The 14,694-nt window shown below is 38.7% G+C and overlaps 1 protein-coding gene across 1 annotated transcript in view; it reads left to right on the forward strand.

Annotated features, from left to right (window-relative positions):
* The window catches only part of SPOCK1 (SPARC (osteonectin), cwcv and kazal like domains proteoglycan 1), a 407,861-nt gene extending 402,898 nt beyond the window's left edge, over nucleotides 1-4,963 (forward strand). Inside the window, exons 7-8 of the mRNA XM_081825612.1 lie at nucleotides 783-1,010; nucleotides 1,488-4,963. Coding sequence (XP_081681738.1) covers nucleotides 783-1,010; nucleotides 1,488-1,678 — 419 coding nt within the window. The 3' untranslated portion in view covers nucleotides 1,679-4,963. The remainder of the gene's footprint in view (nucleotides 1-782; nucleotides 1,011-1,487) is intronic.
* Nucleotides 4,964-14,694: the final 9,731 nt, after the last annotated feature.

Here is a 14,694-nt window from a genome sequence, read left to right on the forward strand (position 1 = left end):
AAAAAAACTACCATATAATCCAGCAATTCCACTTCTCAGAATAGCTGCACCCACATGATCATGGCAGTGTTACTTAAAATAGCCAAGATATAGAAACATATCTTGTTATATGTTATAAAGAAATTAGTGTGTGTGTTTGTATACAAAATAGACTACTGTATACCATAAAAGAGAAGGAAGGCCTGCCGATTGTGACAACATGGAATGACCTTGAAGACAAGATGCTAAGTGAAGTCAGTCAGACAAATAGCATATGATCTGGAACCTAAAACAACAGCTCAGAGGAAAGGACATCCAACTGGTGGTTACCATAGGTAGGGAGAATTGGAGGAAGGTGGTCAAAAGGTACAAACTTCGAGTTGTAAGACAAGTACGTACCAGGAATTTAACGTACAGCATGAGGACCATAGACAACACTGCTGTATGGAACATATCAAAGTTGTTAGTAGTAAATCCTAAGAGTTCTCATCGCAAAGGAAAGATGGATGTTAATTACACTTCAGTAATCATTTGACAGCATATGTAAGTCAAATTGTGCTGTGCACTGCACATTTCATGGTGCTACATCTCACTCCTAGCTCCATAAAACTGGGAAACGGTAAAGAAATTGTTACGAAGAGTAGTACCCATTCATATTTTAAAGGGAAAAATAAGAACTCACCCAAGAAGGGATCCTGTCTCACCTTGAGCCAATCCAGGACGCTGTAGATCTCGACTAAGTAATCACCAGCCACTGCTTTCCCCCCGCTGGCTCTGCAGGAAATCCCGTCTGATGTGCTAAGCCCTCTTCTCTCTCTTGGTGGGGGGGGGGGGGGCATTAACCCTGAGTACCCGTGCACGTCTGATTCAAACTGGACTGTTTCCCCCCTCAGGAGCATTCATCCCTCGGTGCAACGAGGACGGCTATTACAAAGCCACACAATGCCACGGCAGCACTGGGCAGTGCTGGTGTGTGGATAAATACGGCAACGAGCTGGCCGGCTCCAGGAAACAGGGCGCCGTGAGCTGCGGTGAGTAGGGCCCTCTGCGTCAGCCCCACAGTGACCTCTGTTGACTGGCAGGTGTTGACCGTATAAAAATCTGGGCAGAAGAATCTCGAGACGTATCTGTGGTCTACAGTGAACAAGTTTACAGTGGAGACGCATTCACCCTGAAATCACGTGAGATTAGGCGTAGCTAGCTTTATGAGTGGCAGGAACTCCCCGTGACTGGGGGATTGGATCATGTTTTTTGACAAAGAATGACTTCGATAAACCTCCCAAGGTTCCACCAAGAAGGCAGAAGCATCTCCAGACCTCCGGGGTTCACAAAGCTTTCAGCCTGTGCCATGTTGACGAACCCCATCCAGGCAGAGATGCTCCAATATTCAGAGAGTAAATTGCATGCTTTTTCCCTACACTTAAGTCGCATGAAAAGGAACCACTCCGATGGTCCAGAGGTATAAGCAGCAACTAACCTCCCATCTTTTCTTCCTTCTCTTCTTCCAGAAGAGGAGCAGGAGACTTCAGGGGATTTTGGCAGTGGCGGCTCTGTGGTCCTGCTAGATGACCTAGAGGACGAGCGGGAGCTGGGACCAAAGGACACATTGGGGAAGCTGAGGGTGCACACCCGGGCAGTGACAGAGGATGATGAGGATGAGGACGACGACAAAGAGGACGAGGTGGGCTACATATGGTAGTCCCCACGAGGAAGAGGACACGAGGTTTGCACAGAATTGCAAGTCACTTCCTACTCCTGCATTTGTATCTAAGACTCCACAGCACCAAGGCCTCTTCTCCATTGTTGCTCTCTGTACCTGACCCGAGGTTTGGAAGACCACTCCTTGTCCCCAGAGCATTCTGGTCTTGCATACAGTTGTGTGGGAAGAAGGGTGTTGTGTTTTGTTTTTTTAGACAGGGAAGCGGCTGGCTCAATTAAAGCCTCCTTCCCTCCCGTGAGATTTTTGCAATGAGCATGTGATGTATGTGGGATTCTGACTGTGCAGGGAGCCCCCACCTTGTAAACGTCCAAGATGCTTTTCGATTACCCACACCAGTGGTCATTCCAGCATGGTTCCCGGCCTTACGGTGTCTAAGTGCTTTTCTTGTGTCCTGTAGATGTCGTGGAAAACACACCACACTGTACTTTCTTCTGCCCTATCCCCACCACCCCTCGTGTTAATAATTAAAAATTAGTTTTTCATATCACTATCTGGCTTCCTACAAACAACAGCCTTAATTCAGTCAAGAGTTCCTTCGGGGAATTGATTTCCTTTATTAACAAGGGTGTCTGGATGCTCCTCTGTACATGCATAAAGATGCCTGTGTGTACAGAGTAGACTGTGTGTACAAGACCACACACACACACCACTCAGAAAAAGCGCTTCAGGATCTTCTAGAAACTCATTTGAAAAACAGTTATAAATTTGTCAGCTGTCCAGACCTGGACCAGAATTTCTGGAACAAGAAATCAGTATCAGAAGTCCTTTCTTTGCACTAAGAGTTAGCACTTGCAGCCTGCAGGCTGAGGAGGTTCCTTTCCCTATGCATTAGGAGAGTCACGGGAAGCCCTTTGATTTGGCTAAGCCTCTGTCCGCCTAAATCACTTTCCTTGCAGAAGCCATGAGACTCCCACATGGGCAACTTCACAAGCCATCTTTTTCATTTCAGCTCAAAGCGTCCCCCCCCACCCCCGCCCCCAGGGCTGCAGCAATCCTGTCTGCCACAGGTTCTTACTTTCCCTGCCGACGCAAGGGCTTTTCCCAAGGCATGGATACACATCCTCTGCTCCCTGAGATGACAATACCACAGTGTTCCTTTGCAGAAGAAAATTCAGGATTCTTAATCTCATGTTTTGCTTTGCCCCATTTCTATCCACAAATCATAGCGAGGGTACACAAGCTGTACAGATTTTATACCACTCATCATTTATTTAAAAAAATCCCAAAGGGAGGCTAAAAAGAACTTCATCATAGCGCCTAGAAGCTAGGTTGGATTTCTAAGAGCTACTCCTGAAGCAAGCCCTCCACCAGTGTTTCTCTTCCCTAAGTAAGCTCATGATTACAGTCTGTCTCTGAATTTGGTAGGGTCAGCCTCTCTATTGTTTTAAGGATTTCTGTCCCTATCAAGCTGGCTCAGATATAAGCATCAAAGAGTAGTCTTCAAAGTGGCCCCATTTAGTTCAGTACTTCAGACCCTTAAGCTCCTGTCCTACCTGGTTTCCAATTACCTGTGACCCTCATCAGCCCCCCAGCAAGGCTCTGTGGCCCACATTGGTTTATCTTCCTTTCCTCCTGAGCTCCAGCCCGTCCATAAGACAACCACATAAACTCAGGCAAAAAAATATACTCAGCCAAACCATGGTCATAGCGGCAGCTGACCAACACCTACCCTCTCAAATTGACCATATATTTGTATTTTACCAAGCTGCCTTCAAACCAGCACTTTGCAATCCTAGCATTGGCCACGGTGGCATCATTCCTAGACTTAGTCTCAGATGGGAAATGAACATACGTGATACAGTCAACTTCTTTGGCCTGATAGACACGGGTACCACCAGGACCCTAGGTAGAGAGAGAACAGAGGCGAGCTCTGTATTGGGATGTCAACTCCACCACCTCTCTTTCAATTGTTTTTCCTCACTTGAACAAAACACTGAGATGGTAATTTAGAAAACAGGTGCTTAATTTCAGCTAAATTATAATAGAGTATATAAAAGAATCAAGACATATTAAAAATTTTCAATTTAGACCATCAAAGAAAACCATCGTTACTGTCTCCTCTGAGCTTGGAAAAATGCACAAGAGAACAAATTAAAAGCGACAAATTGATTTCACTTAGAAAAACTTCCAGGAACAGAGAACCACTGATTCTAATTTGCCTAATTATCTTATGACAAGTATCAAATTAAGATGACACTTAAAGATTCTTAGCATTAACTTAATGGTGGAGAAGAGTAGGCTCAGCAGTCAGTTCCCAGTAAGGTAACAAGATGCTCGTTTTCAAAGATATTCCAGGAAGATGTTTTGAATCATTAAAATAGTAAATAAAAAGCCCTCCTAAGACTGGGACCCCAAATCAATGGAGCAACATTAATACCACTTTTCATGCCTCACTTTGGCATGACAGCATTAGATTTTTAAAGGGCTTTACTACTTTTCACAAGTACTAAAGATTTGATTTTCTAGTTACCTTATCTTTAGAAGTAGAATTTGTGATTTCCTCTTTTTGGGCAGGAGTCCTTTTGTTAGCAACTAAGTATACATAAAAATCATGATTAAACAAAAATAGTACCATGATAATCCATCCCCATTTTTGAGACAGGTATTGAACTGAATCCTCACTCATTTCTGGAAACTCTCTAGTAAATAGCACTTATTCTTATTCCACACATGGTTCTTTTATTTAATACTGTTTCCTCAGCATCCACCTTAAATCCCAAATTTTCTTCCACCATGGTTAGTTGTCTGCCATATTAATGTCTTTTTGTTTCCACAGATATTCTAGGCATGGGAATACCTTACTACTCAAACTGAGATTTTGTTATCAGTTTCCCCTTCTTTATGCCCATTTCCCCACGCCCAGCAGTGAATGACTATGTGTCTGTCCAGGTCTGCCCCTCTACTTTTCCCAGAATGCCACACTTTTTTTTTTTCCCCCCACCTTGACCACATTGTACAGTAACATCTAAGAGCCCTTTCTACAGTGGGTGGTTTTGGTCTTTTTATACCTTTTTCTCAAAGTCACTGTTTGTCCCTGTTCAATGTGTAGCATTGTAATGAGAGCCCACCAAATCCTGAGTGTCATTTTGTTGTCCCTATTGTAGATGAAATAGTGATGTAGAAAAATCTAGTAAATTCTGAATGCTTTTCCATGTAGACTTCTCTGGAATGTGAACACGACTCTTTGGTTAATAGTAAATGCTTAACTGTAGTCCTGAGTAGGTGCATTTCTGTCTGTCTCAATAAATTTTGATTTGTCTGCAACACCTGAGTGTTGGTATTTTCTTAGCCTGCATGTCATCTCACCAAGCCATGTCCACACTCAATCTCTGGAGAACAAACAGCATGGGCAGACAGAGGGGACTGCCAGTACGGACCCCTCCTTCAAGGCTCCTGTACATGGCAAAGGAGGTAGACCAGCTGGTGGTCCACCCTGTCTTTGCCCCTCTCTCAACACACCCTGTGCCCACGCAGTCTAGAACCACATCACCTAACCCTTGTGTTAGCTGCTTTCACCTCTTTGAGGCTTCCACTTTGTTACTTCGTTTTTACCTATCAGATTTCTGTGTTGTCATCCTGTTGACAACCTTAAGCTTTTCCAGTTCTTCCTATTCTTTCCCTCCCATTAGTTATTCTCCAATTCTCCTAAAAAAAAAAAAAAAAGAAAGAAAGAAATTCTCCTTTACAGGGGATTCTGAATTTTCCAGAGCCTTGTCAAACATCAGAAAGCCCCCAAATTGGAAAAGGAATGATTTCCTTTCCAGCTTCAGCCACATTCAGGCCAGTGTGCCTATGACTTAATTATACCCTGAGTGAGTCATTTCACCAGAAGCTGAGGCAGTCACTTTCTTATGAATAATTCTGTTCCTTTACCCCATGGAATAGATTTTACAGACAATTTGTAGATTGACAGTTCAGGGAAAGGTGCTTCACAAGTCCACGAAATAACTAATGTCAGGAGAACAATGACCAATATGAAGCCTCCAGGGTAGTTACAGGATCATTAAAGAAAAGTTGGCATTTGTGGATACTCTCCAAATTCATCTCAAATCAGCACCGTTGTGCAGGTCAACTATCACACTTTGCCTCCAGCTATGACTTCACAGATGCCACGGGGGTTTGTTTAAAGGTCCAGGACCAAACGAAGGCGAACCTGAAGCCAGGGTTCCAGCTTTGGTAATACACTGTAAGCAAAACGGTCACTGCACCTTCTCACAATGCTCACTCATTTGTAAGATGTGCTTGGGCAAATTGATTCAAGGAAAGAGGAAGATTTTAAAATGTATTCACTCTGCAAGCCTTTATAGATTTATTAGCAGATTTATAGATTTATAGATGAGTATGTGTTGGATTGATGAATGTCACTATGGACAGGCACCACATTGAGTTCTAGGAATATGAATGTGAATAAAACGTGGTTGCTGCTCTGTAAAGTTACCTCCTTGATAACTTCTCTGGCCCACTTCTCTTTGACTTTACCTGCTTTCTCTGGACAGTATTATGTATGCCACTGGTTTCAACCATCTCCTCTTCTCTGAGAAGCCCCCAATCTATAGTCTGAATGTACATTTTGACTCCCACTCCATTCTGAGGCATCACCTGCTATTTACATAATTCTACCTGAATTTCCCACTAACAACTCAATTTCAAACCTTAAAAAATGAAAATGACAAAACGAAACCCACCGTGAATATGCCTACGGCTGCACGAATCAGCATGGCTGTTCTAACAAACATGAGCCATAAAGGAAAGGGTTGATAATTTTTTCCATCAAAATTAATAACATAAACAAACTGAAAAGATAAACAAGACACCAAAGAAGATATTGGTGACATAAAACGGATGAAGGATTAGGATATAAATTTTTTTAAGCTCCTAAATCCCTAAGAGAAAGCCCAACAGACTAATGGGGAAAAGATAAAAATAAACAATTCACAGAAGACAAATGGCAAGGAAACCAAGCCTAACCTCACTGATGATCAGACAAACACAAATTAAGACAAGGATCTATCATTTTTCACTCCAAAAAATCATGTCAAGTGTTGATGAGAATGTGGCATAAAGAACACTTGCACACCATACAGTCAGAACACCCACATGGAGGGCAGTTTGGCAACAGCTATCAAAATAAGAATATATACTGTAGGACAAAGTAATTCCACTTCTCAGTAACTACTAGAGGGGGGAAAATCACATAATTTACAAAGAACATGGAAATGTGGATCCATTGCAACATCATTGATAGGACAGGCAAACTGGGACAAAACTAAACATCCATCAATGGGCACACTTGGTGACTCTCTTCTGGAATACTATGCAACAGTCAACAAGAATGATGTAATTCATATGCACTGAGTTAGCAAAACTTCTACACTATCAGTTGTGTGGAGAAAAATTGGGGGTATGTAAAATACAGAGTATGTTCAATAACTAAAAGGCAATATTGTAAGTATGGAGGAGTACAGTACAAAGCCTGAAAGAACACACACTAAGCTGGTAATGGGGGTGACTCCTAAGAGCAGTATTGGGATTTTGTTCAGCCCCATCTTCATGTTTCACAATTTTTTAAAAAAATAACAGACCAATATATTATAATGTCTTCCGTGATTTAGAAGTTTAATAATTTAAAAATAATTCATCAGCTTCCTCTTCACAATTCCTCCCTCTACATACCTTGACTTCAGGAACAGCATCAACATCTCTGACCTTCTCTCCCAACCTGTATTATGTCACTAGATTCTGTCTGTTCATCTTTCTAAATATCTTTTCATCTTTCTGTCACCACCGCTGTCATGATTCTGACCACCATCATCTTTCTCAATTGTACCAGGACTTTAACTAGTGATTCTGCTTTATCCTTACCCAACTCCAATCCATCCGGCATGTTGCTGCTGCCAGAGTAGTTTATTCTAAAGGAAATTCTAAACTTTATTCTAAAGTAGTTTATCATGCCACTGCCCTACTTATTTTTTAAGGTTTCCCCTCACTTGTAAGACCTAATATGAACTACTTGACTTGGCAAACAAGCTCCTTTGTAATCGACTCTTTTCTATTTCTTTGTACCTTGCATTCCTCATTTCTCAAATTCTAATTATTTTTCCAAGCATTTCCACCCTTCTCAAGTTTCAGTCTATTTTCTTGATAGTTCCTTTACCTGGAATGCCTAGGGGACAGCTGTATTATTACTCCTCTGGGAACCTTTCTCAATTGCTCCCAGCAGAACCAGATATTCCTCTTTTCTTCTAGCACTCTGTGTATCCCCAACATAGTGCCTTGTGTCATATCCAATTCTCTCATCAAGTATGAACTCTTTAAAATCAAGAGATGGAACCCTCCTACACTGTTGGTGGGCATGACGTCTGGTGCAGCCACTCTGGAAAACAGTATGGAGGTTCCTCAAAAAGTTGAAAATAGAGCTACCCTACGACCCAGCAATTGCACTACTAGGTATTTATCCAAAGGATACAAAAATGGTGATTTTAAGGGGTACATGCAGCCCAATGTTTAAAGCAGCAATGTCCACAATAACCAGAATATGTAGAGGCCAGATGTCCATCGACAGATGAATGGACAAAGATGATGTGGTATACATACATATATGCAGTGGAATATTACTCAGCCATAAAAAAGAATGAAATCTTGCCATTCGCAAAGACATGGATGGAACTAGAGGGCATTATGCTAAGTGAAATAAGTCAAAGAAAGATAAATACCACATGATTTCCCTCATATGTGGAATTTAAGAAACAAAACAAACATGATCCTAGGAGAAGGGAAGGAAAAATTTAAAAAGATAAAAACAGGGAGGCAAACCAGAAGAGACTTAACTATCAGGAACAAACTGAGGGTTACTGGAGGGGTGGTGGGTGGGGGGGATAGGGTCATTGGGTGATGGGCATTAAGGAGCACACTTGATGTAATGAGCACTGGGTGTTATATGCAAACGATGAATCACTAAATTCTACCCCTGAAACTAATAATAATAATTTTAAAAAGCAAGAGATGAAGCAAAATGGCAGAAGAAGAAGCTCCAAGGCTTCATTCTCCCACAGAAACATTTTAAAACACCCAAAACTAAGATAAATAAGTCTCTCTAAAAATTAAAAATTCTGCAGCATCCAAGTGGAACATCCAACCCACAAAAAGCTACATTCAAAATGGTAGGATATTTCATGGTGTTTTTGCTTGCCCAAAACCACTCTCTTCCCAGTGCAGTATGGTCTTAATCTAGAGCAGGTGGCAGCCCAATTCCCAATTCCATAAAGCACAAAGAGAAGAAAAAACATTTTTTTGCAATATTCTAACCCATCTGGAGGCTGCCTAAAGGACTGATCTCTGGGTTACCTAACTCAAATTCCAGACAGAGAGAAACAGCAAGCATTGCTCATGAAAGATGCAGGGGGATTACAGACCAGCAGATGCCTAGGACAGGAGATTATGGGTAAAGGCAGACAATAAGCCATCTAAGGCTCTGAAGAAAAGCTGAAACGAGACTCTTTGGGAAATTAAGACAGTCAAAACCAGCTATGTACATGGGAGAGGGGAGTCACACACAGGCCCAGGAAAGATGTACAGTGAGGCAAGATACATGAGAAAACCTTACATTTTCACCTTGGGCTGATCCCAAATCTCAGACATGCGCAGTTAATTAGTCAAGGACTGCACTGGCACAGAGCTAGTCTTCAAAGACTGAGGGAGATGATTGTTTTTCTTAAATGCCCTAATTAAAAAAAAAAAAGCATGGGTGCCTGGGTGCCTCAGTTGTTAAGCGTCTGCCTTTGGCTCAGGTCATGATCCCAGGGTCCTGGGATCAAGCCCCGCATCAGGCTCCCCACCCAGCGGGAAGGCTGCTTCTCCCTCTCCCACTCCCCCTGCTTGTGTTCCTGCTTTATCTTTCTGTCAAATAAATAAATAAAATCTTTTTTTTTTTTTTTTAAAGCACAAGGTACATAAGCCATCAAGGCCCATTCAAAGGAAGAAAACAAAATGGCAGAAATTGTTCCTGGAGAAGCAAAGGCAATGGACTTACAGGACAGAGGATTTAAAACAACTTCATAAATATGCTTGAATAGCTAAAAGAAAACATGAACAAAAGACTATGAAAATCAGGAAAATGACAAATGAACAAGGAGAAATTGTAAAAAAGACCCAAATAGAAACCATGGAGCTGAAAAATACAGTAACTAAATACAAAAAATTCACTGTAAGAGTTTTAACAGCAGATCTGAGCAGGCAGGAAAAAATCTTTAAACTTGAAGATAAGACTTTTGAAAATATCAAGTCGGACAAACAGAAAGAAGAAAAATGAAGAAAAGCCAACAGAGCCAAAGGGATTTCTGGAACTCTGTGAAGTTGACCAATATACATAGTATGGTAATCTCAGAAGAAGAAGAGAGAAAACTGTAGAGAGACTATTTGAAGAAATAATGGCTGAAAATGTCCAAATTTGAGGAAAGCATGGATTTACATATCCAAGAAGCTCAATGAATCGGAAGTATAATAAATTTAAAAAGAGAAACACACCAAGATACATCATAATCAAATTTTTGAAAGTCAAAGCCAAAGAGAGTACCTTGAAGCAACAAGAAAAAAGGGACTCATCACATATAAGCCATCGTTAGTGAGATTATCCGCAGATTTCCCAGCAGGAATTTTGGAGGCCAGAAAGCAGTGTCATAAAACTATTTAAAGTGGTGAAAGAAAGAAAATAAAACCTTGTCACCCAAGAATTCCTTAACAGGTAAAAATGTCCTTAAAAAAATGAGGAAGAAATTAAGATACTCTCAGATGAAAACTGAAGGGGTTCATTACCACTAGACCCATCTTACAAGAAGTGTTGAATGGAGTCCCTCAGGTTGACACAAAAGAATGCTAGACAGTAACCTAAAACAGTAAGATACAGGGTTCTCTGGCAAAGGTAAATACATGGGCAAATATTTTTTAAAAGTATTGTTGTAATTCTGGTTTGTAACACTTTTTTATTTTCTAAAAGATTTAAAAGACAAATGCATAAGAAGTCATTATAAAGCTATGATAATGGGTATGTAATATATAAAGATATAATTTGTGACATTAATAACATAAAAGGGAAGGATGGAGCTCTAAGATTTTATATGCAACCGAAGTTAGGTTGCTGTCAATTTAAAATAGATTTTTATTTAGGATGTTATATATAATCCCCTTGTTGACTAGAAAATATTTGTAGAATATTCACAAAAGGAATTGAGATGAGAATCAAGATTTTACAAAATTTTTACAAAAATAAAATCAACTAAATACAAAAGAAGGCAGTAATGGAGGAAATTAAGCATAAAAAAGCTATTTGACATGCAGAAAACAAAATTTCAAGAGTCTTTCTCTGCCAGTAATTATTTAAGTAGTCAATGGATTAAACTCCTCAGTCAAAAGGGATAGATTATTAGCAGAATGGATAAAAAACAACAGTAATGACAAAACATGATATCTACAAAAGACTCACTGGAGATATACAGACAAAAATAGTTTGAAATTGAAAAAATGGGAAAAGATAGTCCATAAAAACAGTAACCAAAAGAGAACAATGGTGGCTACACAGATATAAGAGACAATGTGATTAGAGAGTGATGAAAGGGTTAATTCGCCAAAACATCCGATTATAAACCCACAGATACCAAAAATAACACCACCAAAATAAATGAAAAATACTGGCATACTTGAAAGGAAAAATAAATAACTCTATAATAAATGGAGATTTCAGTAGCTTCCTTTGAATAATGGATAAAACCAGACAGTGTATCAGTTAGAAAGGACTTATACAACACTATAAGCCAACTGAACCTAAAAAACACATACAGAATACTTTACGCAACAGCAGGAAAATACACATTTTCCTTACACATGCTCCAGAGTAGACCACATATGAAGATGAAAAACGAGGTGTATTGTTTTAAGACTTCAAATTGGATAAATTTTAAAAGATTCAAATCATACAAAGTATCTTTTCTGATCACGTACAATGAAAATAGAAATCAGTGACAAAAAACCAGAAAATTAAAAAATATGTGAAATTAAACAACACACTCCTAAACAATCAATGAATCAAATAAAAAATTTACAAAGGAAATTAGAAAAAATGAAAACATAACAAAATTTACAGGGTGCAATGATAGCAGGGCTAAGAGTGCAAATTATAGCTCTAAATGCTGATATTATTTACCAAAAGATCTTGAATCAACAACCTAACTTTACACCTTCAGAAACTAGAAGAACAAAGTAAACCCAAAGCTAGCAGTTGGAAGGAAATAGAAGATTAGAACAGATATAAATAAAATAAAGAATAAAAAATACAGACTATCAACAACAAAAAAAAGCTTTTCAAAAAGATTAACACAATTGACTAACAAAATTTAAATTGGCTAGGGGAAAAAAGAAGACTCAAATTACTAAAATTAGAAATGGAAGTGGGGGACATTACTACTGATTTTATAGAAATAAGAAGTATTATAAGAGAGTTGTGAACAACTGTATGCCAACAATTGAATAACTTAGATGAAATGGACAAATTCCTAGAAACACACAACCTCCCAAGACTGAATTATCAAGAAAAAGAAAATCTGAATAAACCTCTAAGAAGTAAGGGTATTGAATCAGAAATCAAAAATCTCCCAAAAAGAAAAGCTCTGAATCACACTGGTACACTGGTGAATTTCACCAAACATTTAAGGAAAAGTTAGCATCTGTCCTTCTCAAATTCTTTCCAAAACACTGAAGAGGAGAGAACACTTCTTAACTCAGTCTATGAGGCAAGCATAACCCTGATACCAAAGCCAGAAAAAGACACTACAAGAAAACCACAGACCAATATGCCTTACAGCTATTCATATAAAAATCCTCAAAAGAATATTAGCAAACCAAATTCAGAAACATATTACGGATTTATAAGCCATGACTAAACCATTTATCCCTTAAATCCAAGATGTTCCACCATATAAAAATCAATCAACATAATGTACAATTAACAGAATGAAAGAAAAACAATCACATGATCATTTCAAATGATGCAGAAAAAATATCGATGAAATTTAACACTTTTTTTTAGATAAACACAGTCTATAAACTAAGAATAGAGGGAAACTACCTCAACATAATCAAGTCCACATATGAAAATCCCACAGCTAACATCAGACTCAATGATGAAAGACAAAGCTTTTAGTTTATGATCATGAACAAGACAAGGATGTCCACTTTCACCACTTCTATTCAACACAGTATTGGAAGTACTAACCAGAGCAATTAGGCAAGGAAAATTAACTAAAGACAACTAAATAGGAAAGAAAGAAGTAAAATTCTGTTTGCTGATGACATGATCTTAAATGCAAAAAACCTTAGAATATCCACAGGAAGTAGTTAGAATAAAATAATTCAAGGAAACTGTAGAATACAAAATCAACCCACAAAAATCAGCTGTGTTTTCATACACTAACAATGAACAATTTGAAAAGGAAATTAACAATTTTATCTACAATAGCATCAAAAAGAATAAAATACTTAGGAGTAAACTTATCCAAGGAACAAAGACTTGCCACTGAAAGCTACAAAACATTGCCAAAAGACATTAAAGAAGACATAAGAAAAAAGAAAAACATTCAATGTTCATGGATTGGAAGACTTAATATAGTTAATATGCGAATATTACCCAAAGTGACCTAGAGTTTCAAAACAATCCATACGAACATCCCAAAGATGGTGGGGTTGTATTATTTTTTCAGAAACAGATAAATCTATCCCAAAATATACATGGAATCTCAGAAGACTGAATAGGCAAAACAATCTTGAAAAAGAAACAAGCTGGATTTACACCTCCTCATTTAAAAACATATTACAACGCCATGGGGGATCAAAATAATGTGACACATATATAGACAAATGGAATAGAATACAAAGCCCAGAAATAAACCCTTGCATATATGTTTAAGTGATTTTTCTCTGAGGATGCCAATATTATTCAATGGGGAAAGAGAGTCTTAAACAAATGGTGATGGGAAAATTGGATATCCACTTGCAAAAGAATAAAGTTGGGTCTTTTCCTTATACCATGTACAAATATTATCTCAAAATAGATCAAAAGCCTAAATAGAAGAGCTAAACCCATAAAACTCTTAAGAGAAAACAGACGAGGAAAGTTCCCTGGCACTGGATTTGGCAACGATTTCTTGAATATGACACCAAAAGGCACAGACAACAAGAGAAAAAACATAAAAAGGACTTCATCAAAACAACATTTTGTGCACCAAGTGATATTATCAACTGAGTGAAAAGGCAACCCATGGAATGGGAAAAATATTTTCAATCATATATCCGATAAGGGATTAACATCCAAAAGATATGAAGAACACCTACAGTTTAACAACAAAATAACAAAAACCCAATTATAAAATGGGCAGAGGACTTGAACAGGCATTTTTCCAAAGAACATATACAAATGACCCATAAGCATGTGCAAACGTGCTCAACATCACAATCATTAGGGAAATGCAAGTCAAAACCACAATGACATATCACTTCAAACCATTAAGGATGGCCAATATAAATAATAATAATAATACATGTTGGCCAAAAGGTGAAGAAACTAGAAGGTGGGGAGGTAAAATGTTGCAGCCACTGTGGAAGACGATATAGTAGTTCCCCAAAACAATGAACCACAGCATTACTACACACTCTAGCAATTTCACTCCTAGGTATACACCCCAAAAATTGCAACCAGAGATTTGAACAGATTATTGTACAACACTCATAGGAGCATTATTCACAAAATCCTAATGTCCACCAATGGATGAATGGATAAAGAAAATGTGAAAGCTCTGATACATGCTACAATTTGGATGGAGCTTGAAAACGTCATGCTACATGAAATAGACCAAACACAAAAGGACAGATATTATATGATTCCACTTATATGAGGTACCTAGAATAGTCAAATTCATTGACAACGTAGACTAGAGGTTACCAGGGACTGG

This window comes from Leptonychotes weddellii, chromosome 7 (assembly GCF_054177405.1).
Source record: "Leptonychotes weddellii isolate Sample4059 chromosome 7, ASM5417740v2, whole genome shotgun sequence".
Taxonomy (NCBI): domain Eukaryota; kingdom Metazoa; phylum Chordata; class Mammalia; order Carnivora; family Phocidae; genus Leptonychotes; species Leptonychotes weddellii.